The following is an 18,727-nucleotide window of genomic DNA, read 5'->3' as shown; positions in this document are numbered from 1 at the left end:
AAAATAAGTCCATAAAATGTACACAATTACATTAATCACTAATAAATAATGCAAATATACAATTAATCTAAATTCCCATCAGTGTTCGAACATCAAGTCCCTCAAAACTACAAATCCATATTAATATAACTCACAATGGAAATATACAGACATAGAAGTACTTAAAATCTACAAATTCATATTAATATCACTCATAAAGAATGTGAATACATAGATTAAATTCTGAAACCAGATTTAAATTCAGATCAGCATTTCAGAATAACATCAATCGCCTCATATTTACAAATTTACATTAGCACTATTCATGACATATCAAAGTATTATGATAATTGATTATACATTTTGAGCACTGTGACAGACAGTTTTTTTTTTTTTTGGCTGCTGGAGAGTTTAAACAGGTAGTGCTCAACAAAATTCATCGTGTGAGTGATGTGCTTGGGGTATTCCACACTGAATACGAAATAAGTACCAAAGAGGCACTCCATTGCCTCCATCACATCCATTTCTGTGCTCACAATGTTGACACCCTCCATATTGATGCTGGCTCTTTTTGCATGGAGGGGGTTTGAAGCTTAATTTTTTTGGCTTTACTGATTCCTGCAAGTTGGAAAAACATATAAATTATTTGTGAAATAGCTCCTCTTACAGCCCTCTATATTACATATTATTTTGAAGTCTCGCTGGTGTTGGTGAAGTAGTGGCAAATGTTTAACTTGTGTATTGTACACTTAATGACATTACAGAATGGGCATTTGCAGAACTCCATTAAATACCTCTGAAGACTTCTTTGGAATCAATCAGGTTGATGGTTTGGATCCATTTGCAGACATCATCTGTTGTCCATTTGTCTACCATAATGTAATCTTGAAAAGGAAAACCGAAAGTTACTATTAATTTCACATCATGTACATGTCACTACTTTATTAACCTTAGTCTACCATAAAAAAGTAAAGTTTTATATTGTAAATGTAAATATGAATATAAATATTAGTGGAATTTCTAAATAATTTATTGATTTTTCATATAAAATCGCCTAAAACTTTAAAATGAACAATCATGATGCGTATGTACATTTCTCAAAAACAAACCTTCTACAAAAATCATTAAACAAATTTGTATTTGAACAGGCAATTTAAAAATGTTGCTGAGGGAAAAAGGCTCCAGCCTTCCCACCTACCTAAAACCAACCAACCCTAAAGAGGGAAAGTGATTTAGGGAATTAAAGGAGAACTCCGGCGCAAAATGAACCTTTGGTCTAATTACACATTGTTACCCAGTCAACCGTTATCTGAGATTTGTTTTCATGATTATCGAATGTAAATAGTTTTATCTCTAAAAACAGTTTAGCCTATAAAGCTAGTATAACGCTAGTATATTGGGCATAGTGTAATGACAAATAAAAATCGCTTGTTAATACCACTAACAAGGCTCAAAATAGCCCCACACTAACACGGTAGCATAATGAGGGTCCCTACCTTCAAACCGAAGCATTGAGAACTTTGTAAGTGTACAGACAGTTTAATAAGAAGATATTTTAAACATACAGTCAACTTCGCGTATACAGGCAGAAGCCATCTTTGAAATACAGTCTTTACCAGTCGATCTACGAACGCCGATCCAAGCCTGCTGTTCGCGCTCACCTTATCACAACTTATAGCTCGTTCACATTCTCACCAGCGCACTTGGATCGGCGTTCGTAGATCGACTGGTAAATCTAATTTGCATATTATGACGTCATATGGTGGTGGCAATCTTGGATTATAGAATTTTCATAAAAAGTCACATGTTTAAATGATAAATGCAGCACTTCTTTCCCCAAAAAATGTCCATCACCTTCTGTATGCTATATTGCACAATACTGAATGCTCAGGTATATAGTAAGTAGTAAACAAACTGTGTAAATCATTACTAATAAATGGTAGAAACAAACCGAATGCATGTAGTGGTTGGCCTTTTGCTGTAGAGATTTTCCATTTACTAAATACAGTAGGCACTCTGATTCCATGTATGGGACACATATATATTATTCATATGACATACAAACACAAGTAGACAAGACCTGTTTAGTTCAAACGCTCACTCGCACAGATCATGAGTGAGATGATACGAGCAGCGCGGCCAGATCTGCCTCGCGCGCGCGCCGAGTGTGCACAGCTCGGACTACTGTCATTGTCATTGTGACTCCTCACCCTGCCTCCACGTTGCCTCCTAACTGTCCTATGAATACTTCGACCTCGTCTAACATACCTAGTGGCATTAGACAAAGTCTCCACCACAATACTGTCGCCGCGATTGCGGAGAGGATCTGATAAAAAGGCTCACTCGCACACTAGCTCCGCTTTTGATCGCACTGATTCATTGCGCTCTAACTCGAACATTTTGTATAGAAACATGACGTTTTTTGAAGTGTTCACATTGGGCTGTTTACAATTATCTAGCATCATTTCTGAGCCGAAGTGCGAGTACATTTAACCACTAGCTGCAGGGGCGATTCTAGGATTTCACCTTTAGGGGGGTCGATCAGTAAACAAGAGAGAATGATAAACTTTACTGAAGAAGCAGCACTGGCCTGATCGTTCAGATAGCTGATTATAGTTTTAGGGGGGCTGAGATGAAAAATATGGGGGTTGAAGCCCACCTAAAAAGGGTCTAGAACCGCCCCTAAGCTGAACGCACACAAGCGCTCTGTTCTGTTCTGTAGGGCTGTTCTTCATGACCATTTGAGTGTGCGGTCAAAAACTAGACTAGAGCACTATCTGCAGTTAAAAACTTAGGATCAGAAAACACAAAATTTAACAGTTTCCAACAAGCACAACAAAACTTAACTTACCGATGTAGGCCTACTGGAAGGCAACTTGTGACACTGTCGCGGTTCAGGCTCTTTCGTGTTTTAGTGTAAATCCGCTGTAGAAAATTGACAACTTCATTAACTAATGGGTTTAAAGCTTATAACAAGTAAATTACTTTAAAAAATCTTTGTATTTCTCTGACTTACCACAACAATATTTCCGTCAGACCATCAATTTAAATCAGCAGACGGGGATCAGTCTCTTCTCAACCGTTGGAATTCAAAAACGTGCGTGCACACAAATGCTCGCGCAAGTTTATTACTTCTTTTTGTTTATGTTTGCTGTTCAACAGATAAAAAAATTAAATCCATAATGCAAAATTGTTTAGTTGCGGTAGGCCTACAATAATTTCACATAAATTACAAATAATGAGAGCAGCAAACAAGGCTAAGTAAGACAAGACGAAAGCCTCAGCTATAAATGGCTTAGAATGAGCCCTTATGTTTGTTTTTGTACTGAGTAATTTCTTGTTATGATGATGATGACGATAAGGTCAATATAGAGGTGTGCGATATAGCTAAATCGTCTGCGATAATATCGTATTTTTTGTTTTAACGATGTGCGCTTTAACATTATCAAGTATATTTCAAAAACTAAACAAATCGTGCCTACAGAGTGCACGCATCTAAAGTTACATGATGAAGTCTAGTTAGTTATAGGCTACTAGTGCGCATGTGCATTTTGAGTGCGTTCTTTCACTGCATTATTCAGTGTATTCAAAAGCATTTATGAATGCATGTGAATGATCACAAAATTCAAGATATGGGGGTTAGAAAATGTATATATTTATATAATTTTATGTAGTTTTTAATGTAGTTAATCACTATCACGAGTGCCATTTCAGTTTTTACTCCTCCAAAAATCAGCATGATTAAAATATGATATTAAAGGGTTAGTTCACCCAAAAATGAAAATTCTGTCAGTAATTACTCACCCTCATGTTGTTCCAACCCCGTAAGACCTTCGTTCATCTTCGGAACACGAATTAAGATATTTTTTATGAAATCTGAGAGCTGGATCACTCCTCCATACTAGTCCATAGGCTTCTTCAGGGATTGAACTTGCCGGCCTCGAAAAGTTATTAAAGACATCGTTAAAACAGTCCGAGTGACTACAGTGGCTCAATCTTAAGTTTATCAAGCGACGAGAATACTTTTTGTGCGAAAAAAACAAAACGAAATAACGAAATAAAAATAATTTATTTCAACTATTCATTTCCTTCTCTGTGGGCCTTGAGTCAGTTCACTAGTGTAATAGCGTAAGCTTCTGTTGTTGTACGTCACACGCATCACGCACATGACCAGCGTCGGCCAATAGTGAGCCTACGTCTGACGTAGCTCTACGGAATCACACTACGTTAACTGACTAGAGGCCCAAAGAGAAGGAAATTAATAGTTTAAATAAAGTCGTTATTTTTGTTTGTTTTTGCGCACAAAAAGTATTCTCGTCGCTTGATAAACGTAAGATTGAGCCACTGTAGTCACTTGGACTATTTTAACGATGTCTTTAATAACTTTTCGAGGCCGGCAAGTTCAATCCCTGAAGAAGCCTATGGACTAGTATGGAGGAGTGATCCAGCTCTCAGATTTCATCAAAAATATCTTAATTCGTGTTCCGAAGATGAACGAAGGTCTTAAGGGGTTGGAACAACATGAGGGTGAGTAATTACTGACAGAATTTTCATTTTTGGGTGAACTAACCCTTTACTACAACAGTTACTACAACAGTTTAATAAACAATAATTTAATTACAACTACAAAATGTTGCAGAATATTATAATATATGAATGAATAATAGCCTAAAGAACCTTTGTGCCAAAAGGGTTCTTTCTTGTCATTATAGAACCTTTTTAGCATAAAAGGTTCTTTGGAGTTGAGTAAAGAACCCTATGGTTCTATATAGAACCCCAATGAACCCTTTTTTCTAAGAGTGTATAGCAGATGGTTATGTAGAGATGTTGTGTTGTAATGTTTTGCATCTCTCCCTCTGCTTAGCTTGGACTTGCATAGCTTGCAAATGGCTTTGGATGGATCATTTTCAGAAACAGTGAGAGAGTTCTATACTGCAGAAGTCCTCTTGATCTTTGGTGGAGGAGGACCTCCATCCGCAGATGCAATATTGGTCTCAGTGGGGGAAAGGTGGGTGCCACTGCCACTGTTTTCATTGTCACTGATTTGACCCTCACTGTCCTGGAAGGTTAAGCAAACTCTGACTGGTGGTGCAGTGTCAGCTGAAGTACTCTCTGTATCACTCATTATTCAGTATCACTGATCAAGAGAGAGGGAGAGAGAGAGAACCAGAAACTGGTAAGAGCCAGCTGACAGTAAAAAAAAAAAAAAAAAAAAAAACTCCAACGGGCAGAGACGCATTCTACCAAGCACCACGTCTGAACAAACCCCACGTTTACCAGAACTTTACTGGCTAATAATTAAGTACAAACCTGAAGCTGAAGAAACCCTAAACGTTAACGGAAAAGACCCGCCCGCGAACCTGAGTGACTGAGGGAGAGAGAGAGCTGTTCTCTTCTCAGTGTTCTGTGTGTGAGTGAGCAGAGCGGGACACAGCAACACGATAAATCTGTATGTGTGTAGGGGAGGGGCGCTGTGACTAGCCTATCACAGAACGCAGACACAGTCAGCTGCCCAATGAGGATTTTATTCAATCCGAGCACAGATATTAACTCATATTATTTGTATAACACTCGTACTCGGCAAAAGTGCTTTATCCGTACCGGATACTCGTTTCAGCCGAGTATCCGGCTCAACTCTAGTTATTCCCCTGCAATCACATGATTGTTCTATTTTGTACTTATCATTAAAGACAGTTTTGTTTCTCTCCTCATCCTTCCTTTGCTTTAATAAAGTCACACGTGACATTTAAGGGGTTGGGGTGTATTGAGGGCTGACTGTCAATTGTTATTGCAGCTAGTTTAAAAGGTAAATTAGGTCCCCTCACTCAGTAGCACTATTCCTTTCCCTTTGTACAGTACATTGCATTTAGGCCACACCATGTAGAGTGATTAAAATCGCTCACTTAGGGCTGCAAGATTAATCATATTTTGATAGCGTCAACGATATCTGCCTCTCCAGCAGCCATATCACCCTGTAGCCCAAGACTGGTTTCCCACTTAAGCTAAGCAGGGCTGAGCCTGGTCAGTACCTGGATGGGAGACCTCCTGAGAAAACCAGGTTGCTGCTGGAAGAGGTGTTAGTGAGGCCAGCAGGGGGCGCTCACCCTGTGGTCTGTGTGGGTCCTAACGCCCCAGTATAGTGATGGGGACACTATACTGTCAAAGAGCACCGTCCTTCGGATGAGACGTTAAACCGAGGTCCTGACTCTCTGTGGTCACAAAAAATCCCAGGATGTCTTTCGAAAGAGTAGGGGTGTAACCCCGGCATCCTGGCCAAATTTGCCCAGTGGCCTCTGTCCATCATGGCCTCCTAATCATCCCCATATATATATATACCAATTGGCTTAATCACTATGTCTCCTCTCCACCAGTAAGCTGGTGTGTGGTGGGCGTTCTGGCGCAATATGGCTGCCGTCGCATCATCCAGGTGGATGCTGCACATTGGTGGTGGTTGAGGAGATTCCCCCTTCTATGTAAAGCGCTTTGAGTGCCAAGAAAAGCGCTATATATAAATGTAATGAATTATTATTAAATTAATTTTAAATAATCGTTGCGATATTTGCTCGCTCGTTATATATCCTGAAAACGCTCTTTTTTTACATTTGCGTTATCTTGCATTGGTAACAAGTCCCCACTAGCGTTGATGTTTGTGGTTGCCAGATGTAAATAGCTTAAATCCCACAAGCAGAGCTTTTATCTTACATTTTCTGGCAGGTGTTTTACTTATGTACAATCTGGCAACCCTGCGCATGATCACTGAAAAAGTTGACTGATCACTGATGATCTGAAAACAATCATGTTAACAGACAAACAAGCTCTAATTCATCCCTAAGGTGTTCTATTGGGTTGAGGTCAGGACTCTGCAGGCCTGTCAAGTTCCTCCACACCAAACTCGCTTATCTTTATGGACCTTGCCATGTTGGAACAGGAAGGGGCCATCCCCAAACTGTTTCCACAAAGTTGGGAGCATGAAATTGTTCAAAATGTCTTGGTATGCTGAAGCATTAAGAGTTCCTTTCACTGGAACTAAGGGGCCAAGCCGAACCCCTGATAAACAACCCCACGCCATAATCCCCCCTCCACCAAACTTTACATTTGGCACCGTGCAGTCAGGCAAGTACCGTTTTCCTGGCAACCCCCAAACTCAGACTCCTCCATTGGATTGCCAGACAGGAAAGCGTGATTCGTCACTCCAGAGATCACGTATCCACTCCTCTAGAGTCCAGTGGCGGCGTCCTTTACAACACTGAATCCGACGCTTTGAATTGCACTTGGTGATGTAAGGCTTGGATGCAGCTGCTCGGCCATGGAAACCCATTACATGAAGCTCTCTATGCACTGTTCTTGAGGTAATCTGAAGGCCACACAAAGTTTGGAGGTCTGTAGCTATTGACTCTGCAGAAAGTTGGCAACTTCTGCGCAATGTGCGCCTCAGCATGCGCTGACCCCACTCTGTGATTTTGCGTGGCCTACCACTTCATGGCTGAGTTACTGTTTTTCCCAATTGCTTCCACTTTGTTATAATACCACTAACAGTTGAGGAATGGACTTATTGCACAGGTGGCAACCTATCATGGTACTATGCTCAAATTCACCAAGCTCCTGAGAGCGACCCATTCTTTCGCAAATGTTTGTAGAAGCAGTCTGCATGGCTAAGTACTTGATTTTATACAACTGTGGCCATGGAAGTGATTGGAACACTGGAATTCAATGATTTGGAGGGGTGTCCCAATACTTTTGGCAATATAGTGTATGTACAGTATGTACACTCACCTAAAGGATTATTAGGAACACCATACTAATACTGTGTTTGACCCCCTTTCGCCTTCAGAACGGCCTTAATTCTACGTGGCATTGATTCAACAAGGTGCTGAAAGCATTCTTTAGAAATGTTGGCCCATATTGATAGGATAGCATCTTGCAGTTGATGGAGATTTGTGGGATGCACATCCAGGGCACGAAGCTCCCGTTCCACCACATCCCAAAGATGCTCTATTGGGTTGAGATCTGGTGACTGTGGGGGCCATTTTAGTACAGTGAACTCATTGTCATGTTCAAGAAACCAATTTGAAATGATTCAAGCTTTGTGACATGGTGCATTATCCTGCTGGAAGTAGCCATCAGAGGATGGGTACATGGTGGCCATAAAGGGATGGACATGGTCAGAAACAATGCTCAGGTAGGCAGTGGCATTTAAACGATGCCCAATTGGCACTAAGGGGCCTAAAGTGTGCCAAGAAAACATCCCCCACACCATTACACCACCACCACCAGCCTGCACAGTGGTAACAAGGCATGATGGATCCATGTTCTCATTCTGTGTACTCCAAATTCTGACTCTACCATCTGAATGTCTCAACAGAAATCGAGACTCATCAGACCAGGCAACATTTTTCCAGTCTTCAACTGTCCAATTTTGGTGAGCTCTTGCAAATTGTAGCCTCTTTTGCAAATTGTAGCCTCTTTTTCTAGCCTCATCAGTCTGCCCATTCTCCTCTGACCTCTAGCATCAACAAGGCATTTTCGCCCACAGGACTGCCGCATACTGGATGTTTTTCCCTTTTCACACCATTCTTTGTAAACCCTAGAAATGGTTGCGCGTGAAAATCCCAGTAACTGAGCAGATTGTGAAATACTCAGACCGGCCCGTCTGGCACCAACAACCATGCCACGCTCAAAATTGCTTAAATCACCTTTCTTTCCCATTCTGACATTAAGTTTGGAGTTCAGGAGATTGTCTTGACCAGGACCACACCCCTAAATGCATTGAAGCAACTGCCATGTGATTGGTTGATTAGATAATTGCATTAATGAGAAATTGAACAGGTGTTCCTAATAATCCTTTAGGTGAGTGTATATTAACTTCAATGGATTATAATTAATTATAAACATATATAGGCTAGATCAACTTTCAGAATGAATTATAACAATTACTTTTAAATCGACTGCTCTGTTCGCCCACCGAACTGACAGTATAATCTTCTATCAACTCTTAAGGAAGATTATTCTTCTGGCCAAGAATAACCTTTCCTGTTCTATATAGTACTAACAGTAGGAAAGTATGTAGCAAGATCAAACATTAAAGTGACTTTGATGTATAAGCTGCAAACACAGACAATCGAGCGTGGATGTAATGTTTTTAATAAATGAAACTACGGATACATAGAACTAAACTTGAGCAAAGAATATATATGCACATAATAACGAAAAGTAAAGAAAGAAAGAGAGAAGAGCAAAGAATGGCAAGAATTACAAACAGTTAACCTGCGAGAACCATCAGAGAATCAAATCGCCAAAGCTTAAAATGCATCTAAAGATCGATAAGAACAGTTACTTGCATTGGTTTGGTGCTGAAAAAGAGTCCTGGATGCATGTAGAATACAGAGATTCTTGGTGAGTTCGTGAGCTGAAGTGATTCTTCCGGAGATCGGTTGTCCACAGGAAGTGTGAAAGAAGTTAATCTAAAAGGTAAGTTTGCCGGACATTTTCTTTGTCTCCCTTCGAAGCATATTTGCATGTTAAATGGTGCTCAAGGAATTTGTCAAGTTTTACACCAAAGTTTAGTAAAAAAAAAGAAAGAAAAGAAGAGTATAATGCATTTTACAGTAATGTACTCTACCCCATTAATTAAGGCATAAAGAGAGGATCATTTCAATACCAAACAGAGGGGCCTGCCAAATCGGTTCACAATCATCAGTTTTGATACAATGGCCAATCGGAGGTAGGAACTTTTGAATGGGAGACATTTTCTTTGTCTCCCTTCGCAGCACATTTGCATGTTTATTGGTGGTCAAGGAATTTGTAGTTTTACACCAAAGTATAGTAAAAAAAAATGTGTATAATGCATTTTACAGTAATGTACTCTGCCCTATTAATTAAGGCATAAAGAGAGGATCATTTCAATGCCAAACAGTAAGGGTATGCAAACATTTAAAACAGTCATACATACTTTAACCTGGATCTCAGTATTTGAAGTTACCCTAACATAACTAAAGAATCATAACTAGGTTAATATAATATAGGGACAAACATACAACACAGGAATACATCATATACATTTTGGGATAGTTTGATTATGAGTTAAATGCAGGGACATGTCTGTGCCTATTTGTGTCTGGTGAAGTCTTTGAAGTCACAGGAAAGACTTAAGCCTGGTTCACACGGCAGGATAATTAGGCCGATTTTAGCCCCGATTCACCCCTTCCGACAATCTTAAGGATGCTCCGATTATCGTAAAATAATCTGATCAGATATTCCTGCCGTGTGTGGTGTGTTAAGACTGCTCTCGTCTGCTCGGAAGGACGTCGGGACCGCTTAGATCTCAAATCGGATATCCAACATGTTGGATTTTTTGGCCCGATTTCTCCTCGTGTGTGGTGTCCACGGGGGACAAGTGAGCACGCAGCCTGTGGACTGTGGCGTGTAGCCAATCAGAAAGTGAGGTGACGAAGCACCGGGAAACAAAATCAAAACAGCCGGCAGCATGGCGCACCAGAAAGTCCGGTGGACGTCGGAGATTCTTTGACCATCGCCCTTTCTTTTGATAAAGTTATTTTTTTGGGTTAAAAACAAACTACAAACTATCGCCACTGCATCCTCTTCGTCCGCCATGATTGTTTATCTCGAGGGATTTTGCGAGATTTTCCGTCTGACCTGGGAATGCTCGGGAGTCAAATCGGTTCTTGTGTGATGTTGATTTTGCCGTGTGGCTGCGCACCACACACTGTACGACCAAAACTGTTAGACCCGTGATTTTTTATCGCCGTGTGTGGGGTCTCTCAGGTTTGGAAAATCAATTTTAAAATCATCCCGTGTGAACCAGGCTTTAGAGATGTGTCTGTTTAGCATCTGCAAAGGCAACTAATGTGACAACGGGGCTTTTAGGGACCATTATCTAGTGCAGTGGTTCTCAAACCTGTCCTGGAGTACCCCCAACACTGCACGTTTTCTTTGTCTCCCTAATCAAACATTAGGGAGACAAAGAAAACGTGCAGTGTTGGGGGTACTCCAGGACAGGTTTGAGAACCACTGATCCAGTAGAATGATGGAGCTGGACTGGTGATTTAATGTGAAAAGAGGAGATTTTATGACCCAATACTCAGATTGAACATCCTGATTTCCTCCAAACATACATTACATATTAATCTAAACTCGGCTCACAGCAGTGTGGATGGCGTCGGAATGTTTCCTAACAGTATACCGTTGGTCACATATTTCGGACTTCTTTTACCCCAAAATAAAGAATGGAAAAAAAAAACGTTGCAGTAAGTATGTTAGGGCCTTTAGGGACGACTTTGTGAATGTCCTTAAATGACCCAGCCAAATCCCAGACTTGAACCCAATGGAACATCTGTGGATAAACCTGAAAATGGCTGTTCACTGAAAGTCCACATCCAAACTGACAGATCTCAATAGGATCTAAAGATGGCAGATAATCCGTAAATCCAGCTGTGTAAAACTTTATAAATCATACACAAAAAAAGACTTGAGGCTGTAATGGCTGCAGAAAGGTGCTTCAACAAAGTTAAGGGTCTGAATACTTGTCAATGGGGTTTGAATGGTAATGGTTAAAAAATGAGAGAATTTTTTTTAATGCATTTTAGCATAAGGAAATGGGCCTGAATACTATCAGAAAGCCATGCAGATGTATTTATTCAATACACTGATATCAAAGTATTATACTGAATCAAATATATGAGTGACAACTTCTATACAATAGAAATTATAGGACGTGAACGTAGCTTCGATTTTACACAGATACATATTTTCTGGTGCCATTTTAAATTGCTGAGCCATTTAAAACGCTTTCCACAATAAAAACATGAATAGGGTCTCACATCTGCATGACTTTTCATATGTATCTTTAAATGTAATGGCAAAAGAAATGTTTTTTTACACTGATCACAATTAAATCGCCTTCCTCCAGAGTGAATGTGCAGGTGATTTCTTAAATTGCTCCTTTTTGTTAACCTCTTGTCATACTCAGAACATTGCAATTTCTTTCCAGAATAAGTTTGTAAATGACATTTCAAGTCTCTTTGATATGTGAAACTCTTTGCACACCGCTGACACTTGTAAGGCTTCTCTCCAGTGTGAACTCTCATGTGAACCTCAAGGTTTCCTTTAATCGTAAAACTCTTTCCACAGTGAGGGCAGGTGTAAGGCTTCTCTCCAGTGTGAACTCTCATGTGAATCTTAAGGTTTCCTTTAAGTGTGAAACTCCTTCCACAGAGATCGCACATGAAAGGCTTCTCGCCGATGTGAATTTTTACATGATTAATAAGATGTTTCCTGTCTGTGAAACTCCTTCCACACCGATGACATTTAAAACAGTTCTCTCTTGAGTGAATCCTCATGTGCTCATTGAGAATTACTGTAAATCTGAAACTTTTTCCACACTGACTGCATACAAACGGCTTCTCTCCAGTGTGAATTCTCATGTGGGCACTAAGGGTTGGTTTGTGTGTAAAACTCTTACCACACTGAGTGCAGGTGAAAGGCTTTTCTCCAGTGTGAATTCTCATGTGGGCAGTAAGGGTTGGTTTATGTTTAAAACCCTTTCCACATTGAGGGCATGTGAAAGGCCTCTCTCCAGTGTGACTTCTCATGTGGCTTTTAAGGCTTCCTTTTTGAGTGAAACTTTTCCCACATTGTTGGCAGGTGAAAGGGTACTCTCCAGTGTGAATTCTCATGTGGACTTTAAGGCTTCCTTTTTGAGTGTAACTTTTCCCACAGTGTTGGCAGGTGTATTGACTCTCTCTAGAGTGAATTTTCATATGGAATTTCAGGTTTCCTTTTTGAGTGAAACTTTTCCCACACTGTTGGCAGGAGAAAGGCTTCTCTCCTGTGTGAACTCTCATGTGACTTTTAAGGCTTTCATTTTGAGTGAAACTCTTTCCACATTGTTTGCAGGTGAAATTACTTCTAGCTCCTGTCTTTTGAGCTCCTTTTTGTGAAGTCTTTTTAGTTTGTGAGCAACTAAAAGATTTTTCTCCAGTTATGAAATCATGATGTTTCTCATTCTGAATTTTCTCTTCCTTTTCATTCAGTTCTTGACTCTCTTCTTCCAGTGCCATCAGGTCTAAGGTAAAAAAAACAACAACAAAAAACAGTTTAATGGCAAAAAGCGACAAACATCTCAACATTTAGACATGTAAAGTATCAAAAACAACAACATATATCTAACAACAATATACACTGAACAAAATTATAAACGCAACACTTTTGTTTTTGCCCCCATTTTTCATGAGCTGAACTCAAAGATCTAAGATTTTTTTTCTATGTACACAAAAGGCCAAAATATTTCTGTCAAATATTGTTCACAAATCTGTCTTACCTGTGTTAGTGAGCACTTCTCCTTTGCCGAGATAATCTATCCACCTCACAGGTGTGGCATATCAAGATGCTGATTAGACAGCATGATTATTGCACAGGTGTGCCTTAGGCTGGCCACAATAAAAGGCCACTCTAAAATGTGCAGTTTCTCCGGAATGTGAAGGGGTCCGGAAGAGGATTGGACCAACATTCCACAGGCCACAATCAACAACCTTTTCTTTTTCAGTGTTGCGTTTATATATATATATATATATATATACACTCACCGGCCACTTTATTAGGTACACCTGTCCAACTGCTCGTTAACACTTAATTTCTAAGCAGCCAATCACATGGCGGCAACTCAGTGCATTTAGGCATGTAGACATGGTCAAGACAATCTCCTGCAGTTCAAACCGAGCATCAGTATGGGGAAGAAAGTTGATTTGAGTGACTTTGAACGTGGCATGATTGTTGGTGCCAGAAGGGCTGGTCTGAGTATTTCAGAAACTGCTAATCTACTGGGATTTTCACGCACAACCATCTCTAGGGTTTACAGAGAATGGTCCGAAAAAGAAAAAACATCCAGTGAGCGGCAGTTCTGTGGGCGGAAATGCCTTGTTGATGCCAGAGGTCAGAGGAGAATGGCCAGACTGGTTCGAGCTGATAGAAGGGCAACAGTGACTGAAATAACCACTCGTTACAACCGAGGTATGCAGCAAAGCATTTGTGAAGCCACAACACGCACAACCTTGAGGCGGATGGGCTACAACAGCAGAAGACTCCACCGGGTACCACTCATCTCCACTACAAATAGGAAAAAGAGGCTACAATTTGCAAGAGCTCACCAAAATTGAACAGTTGAAGACTGGAAAAATGTTGCCTGGTCTGATGAGTCTCGATTTCTGTTGAGACATTCAGATGTTAGAGTCAGAATTTGGCGTAAACAGAATGAGAACATGGAACCATCATGCCTTGTTACCACTGTGCAGGCTGGTGGTGGTGGTGTAATGGTGTGGGGGATGTTTTCCTGGCACACTTTAGGCCCCTTAGTGCCAATTGGGCATCGTTTAAATGCCACGGCCTACCTAAGCATTGTTTCTGACCATGTCCATCCCTTTATGGCCAACATGTACCCATCCTCTGATGGCTACTTCCACCATGTCACAAAGCTCTAATCATTTCAAATTGGTTTCTTGAACATGACAATGAGTTCACTGTACTAAAATGGCCTCCACAGTCACCAGATCTCAACCCAATAGAACATCTTTGGGATGTGGTGGAACGGGAGATTCGCATCATGGATGTGCAGCCGACAAATAAAGTGGCCGGTGAGTGTATATATATATATATATATATATATATATATACACACACACATACTCTCAGAACCACTTCTCAATAGTTAGTTAGTCAAGTTAAGCACCATATAAAAGTTACGATTTACCGTCTTTTGGCATTTAATCTAATCTCTTTGCTAGTGCTATTAGATCTTTTGACAACAGACCACAACATTCGCTGTGATGTATGATGATGTATATTGCCATTTGTGGACAAGCATTAGCATGGTTCAGGTCCTTGTAACGTTTTGCAGGGTTGAGATGTTTATCTAAGATGCAGCAATCTCCATTTTAACCGAAATCAAAAAGAGGATTCAAGGACAAACACAAACGTGACAGCTTTGTAGAACCAAACAAAGACAAAAACTAACAGAGAACTGAGGAAACTAAGGACCATGCTTATGTCAGTGGAGCTGAAAGGATGACAGATCGGAAGGATGTGGAGGAGCCAGGGAACTGGACGGAACCACTGGAGACAAGTAACTGGATAGAACCAACAGAAGAGGCGAAGCCAGTTGACTGGACGGAACCAGCGGGATGGACATGGTGGCAGGTTCTAGCCCTGAGGCATTGGCACTGTCTCTGGATACGTGGCAGGTAGAGGTATTGGCTCTGGGTCCAAGAAGATCCAACTGCTTTCTAGGCCAGTTCTAAAAATTGGGCCAGCATCCCCTCAAAGGTTTTTAATAAAACAGATTTCAGCGGTTCCTTCGGTCCAAAATTAAAAAGGCAACCAGGAAATTATCTGGGAAATGTACGTGGTTGGCTACACTAAGGAATACGCTGATGTGATCCTTGAGGGAGTGATCTTCCTTAGCGAGGAGGATTAGATAGACTGCTATAATAATATAATAATTTGTTACATTTATATAGCGCTTTTCTGGGTACTCAAAGCGCTTTACATGGAAGGGGGAATCTCCTCAACCACCACTAATGTGCATCATCCTCCTGGATGATGCGACGGCAGCCATATTGCGCCAGAACGCCCACCACACGCCAGCTTACTGGTGGAGAGGAGAAAGTGATGAAGCCAATCAGTATATGGGGATGATTCGGAGGCCATGATGGACAGAGGCCAAGGGGCAAATTTGGCCAGGATGCCAGGCTTACACCCCTACTTTCTTTCGAAGGACATCCTGGGATTTTTTAATGACCACAGAGAGTCAGGACCTCGGTTTAACGTCTCCTCAGTAGGACAGACTGCTGCTGGTAAACACATTTTTAATTGTTCTTGGTCGGTTGTTCAGTAACGTCTTGCAGACAAGACTATGTTCAGCAGCCTTTATTTGTACTCAACAAAACAAGATGATGATCCAAGGAGAAACAAACGTGATAGCTTTGAATAACCAAACAACCGGCAGATAACTGAGGAAACAAAGTATATAAACACAGGATAAGTTCAGTTTAGTTCACAGGATAATAAACTAAAATAGACATAGGTGAGTAACAAATTCAGTGATACTTAGACACCAATTAAACAGGAAAATGAACAAGAAAAGATAAAACAAGAACAAAAAAATAAATATCTATATATCAAAATAAATGTTTTGCGATCATGTGTTTTGAAGGAGGCGTGGCTTTGGAGATGCTCTGAAGGGATGGAGGGATCTTACGCTTTCAAAGCTAGCTTGCTATTGCTAGCCTCTCCGAAAATTGCCTACTCTACCTTTAAGTTAATCAACAGTTTTAATACAAAAACAGATGGATGTACTCCTGTTTTATATAGGTTAATAGCTTTCTAATTATATACTATCTTGTTTTGTGCAGATCACAGGAAGAGATTATTTGGCAGTTTAAGTATTGCCCTAATAACTGTGAAAAGAGAGTAGTAAGCACAGCTATTAAAACATTAGTCTCAAACATGGAAGTTATACAAGAACAGAACCATTTCCCTGTTTGCATCAGAAATGTTTGTACATCACTGCATGCGATTCCTGAGGCCTGTTGCATGAAAGTAGTTGAACAAACTGAGTTCCAGAGAAGGTTTGCAGTTGACAAATCCAACCTGGTTTAGATCAGACTCAACAGGCTCACAACGCTAGTTCTCTGTCAACTCAGGTTTAATCCAGGGTTTGAGATTAACTCTAAAGGGCATGCACCTGAAAGTGTGTCACATGCAGCAAACAGCCACATAAACGGAACATGGAGAGCAGAGCGTATTGTTTGATTCACTGAAACTACTTTAATTTGGAGTAAGAAATACAGGGGGAGAGGCTTAATTGCATCTTTACTCACAGATGATTGGACAAGTTTTGGTCTGCGATCTCCAATACAGAATAAAGTTGTATTGGAGCTGTAAAACGCAAGTTACCATAGCAATGAAACCCGCTAAAAACCAATCCACCTTCTTGAGCCCCAAAAAAACAATTTGTTCAAGCTCATCTTGAACTTACCTTGGTAGAAACTGAAACTGGCCTTGCGCAACAGGCCACTGATGTTGAAAGGGCTGGAATTTTAAAGTTTAATTCACTCAAGTAATCAAGTAAAGTTATCTACCTCCATTGTTTTAGTAAATTCAACTTATCCAGGTTTAGTGTGCGGCAATGCTGTCATATCTGGCTACCGAGAGCTTGTATAACACGCTCGTGTTTATTTTTTTACAATATTTGGGAGGAGTCAAATTTACATAGGTTGCTTCAACAACCAGATGCATTTACAATGCGTCTCAAACCACCTCCTGTAGTGGTTTAAGTGATTGGATTTAAATCTATCTCAAATGCATTTCAGAAGGCATTTACACCTGGTCTTTTCATGATAGGCTATGTTTTTCAATCGTATTTCCTTTAAATGTTGGTACTTTCTGATACACCAAACGCTTTTGATGATTAGAAGATAAAAAGTTACTTATAATCAACAAATGTAAAGTTGATCACTCACATTTTATGGTTCGCTTTATGAAAAATAAATTTTTTGTTAGATACTGTTGCATTATTAAGTGATAGAAATGAATGGTTTTCATTGTATTCAATTAAGAAATGGATACTGGGTTTAATGTTACACAAAATAATTGTTTTATTTAGGCTACTGCTGTATTATTTTTCTTAATTTAATGAGTGACGCAATCACGAATGCCCTACTTGGAAGTAGGATGTTCTCAGGTCCCACTGAAGGCAGCATTAGTATGTCTGGTCATGTGATCTCAACATGTGGGGACCCGCTCATTGTCAAAAAAAATGTCTCTGGTTTCTCTTGTAACCTTGTTTTCCTGAGAAGAGGAAACAGGACATTGTGTGCTAACACTATGGGGTATCCCCTCCTTTCTCGAATACTGAAGCCTGATTCAGGGCTTAAAGTGAAAAGCACAGACTGACTTATTTTCAAATGGAACCATTTATGGCATCTTTTTATTAATGAAGGCCAGTATGACTGATATTAATATAGCTCACTGATTCTTGAGAGTCGGGACAAAACACGTTTTAAAAAACTTTTTAAAAAAATACACACTATATCAATTAGAGTTGTATGTTTCTGCAGAGAAAGGTCTTAGCTATTTAACCATGTAAAGGAACAGGTTCTAAATAAAAACACATTTTTAACAAATAAGCATGTTTCCCTTCAGAACTGGATTTGTGTCAACTCCGTCAGACACACTAAAAAGTATACAATTTTAATTCTTCCAATCCAAAAAGAATCTAAATTTCTGAAGTATATTGTAATAGTGTTTAGTTACTCTGATATGTAAAAAAAATACAATATATAAACTTAAGTTGTGATTTCACACTATTCTGAAAACTCAGATTTCTAAATATTTGCATTTCCAAACTTTGATTTTAATTTCAATATTGTAAAAACAAATTCCTTAAAATAAATAAAACATAAGATGATGTAGATCAGATGGTCCTTTATTCCAAAAACAACATAAACTGAAGGAAGAACATTTTTTTCCCCAAACAATTTACAAAAACAAAAACATACATCCAACGCTGTTGATGAAGATCTGACGGTGTTGATGAAAAACTGACGGTGTTGATGAAGATCTGACGGTGTTGATGAAAAACTGACGGTGTTGACAAAAAATATGTGTGCATTGTGATTATTGAACAGATGTGCTCTTTAAACTTACTTAAACTACTCCTTGTTATTAGAGTATTGAA

At 39.8% G+C, this 18,727-nt stretch overlaps 2 protein-coding genes and 1 pseudogene across 2 annotated transcripts in view; 1 reads left to right on the top strand and 2 right to left on the bottom strand.

The window, feature by feature from the left end:
- The window catches only part of LOC130073205 (gastrula zinc finger protein XlCGF57.1-like), a 250,423-nt gene that overhangs the window by 223,206 nt on the left and 8,490 nt on the right, over nt 1-18,727 (bottom strand). The window lies entirely within an intron of this gene.
- LOC130073201 (gastrula zinc finger protein XlCGF57.1-like) overlaps nt 1-18,727 on the bottom strand; it is a 28,399-nt gene that overhangs the window by 4,040 nt on the left and 5,632 nt on the right. The window contains exon 2 of the mRNA XM_056238671.1: nt 12,005-13,060. Coding sequence (XP_056094646.1) covers nt 12,005-13,060 — 1,056 coding nt within the window. The remainder of the gene's footprint in view (nt 1-12,004; nt 13,061-18,727) is intronic.
- Nucleotides 5,934-6,050, top strand: LOC130073309 (5S ribosomal RNA; annotated as a pseudogene).

The sequence above is a fragment of the Rhinichthys klamathensis genome, unplaced genomic scaffold (assembly GCF_029890125.1).
Source record: "Rhinichthys klamathensis goyatoka isolate OS25496 unplaced genomic scaffold, OSU_Roscu_1.1 h1tg000530l_1, whole genome shotgun sequence".
NCBI classification, from domain to species: domain Eukaryota; kingdom Metazoa; phylum Chordata; class Actinopteri; order Cypriniformes; family Leuciscidae; genus Rhinichthys; species Rhinichthys klamathensis.
The sequence above is the reverse complement of the archived record's forward strand: the minus strand, read 5'-3'. Positions and strand labels throughout refer to the sequence as shown.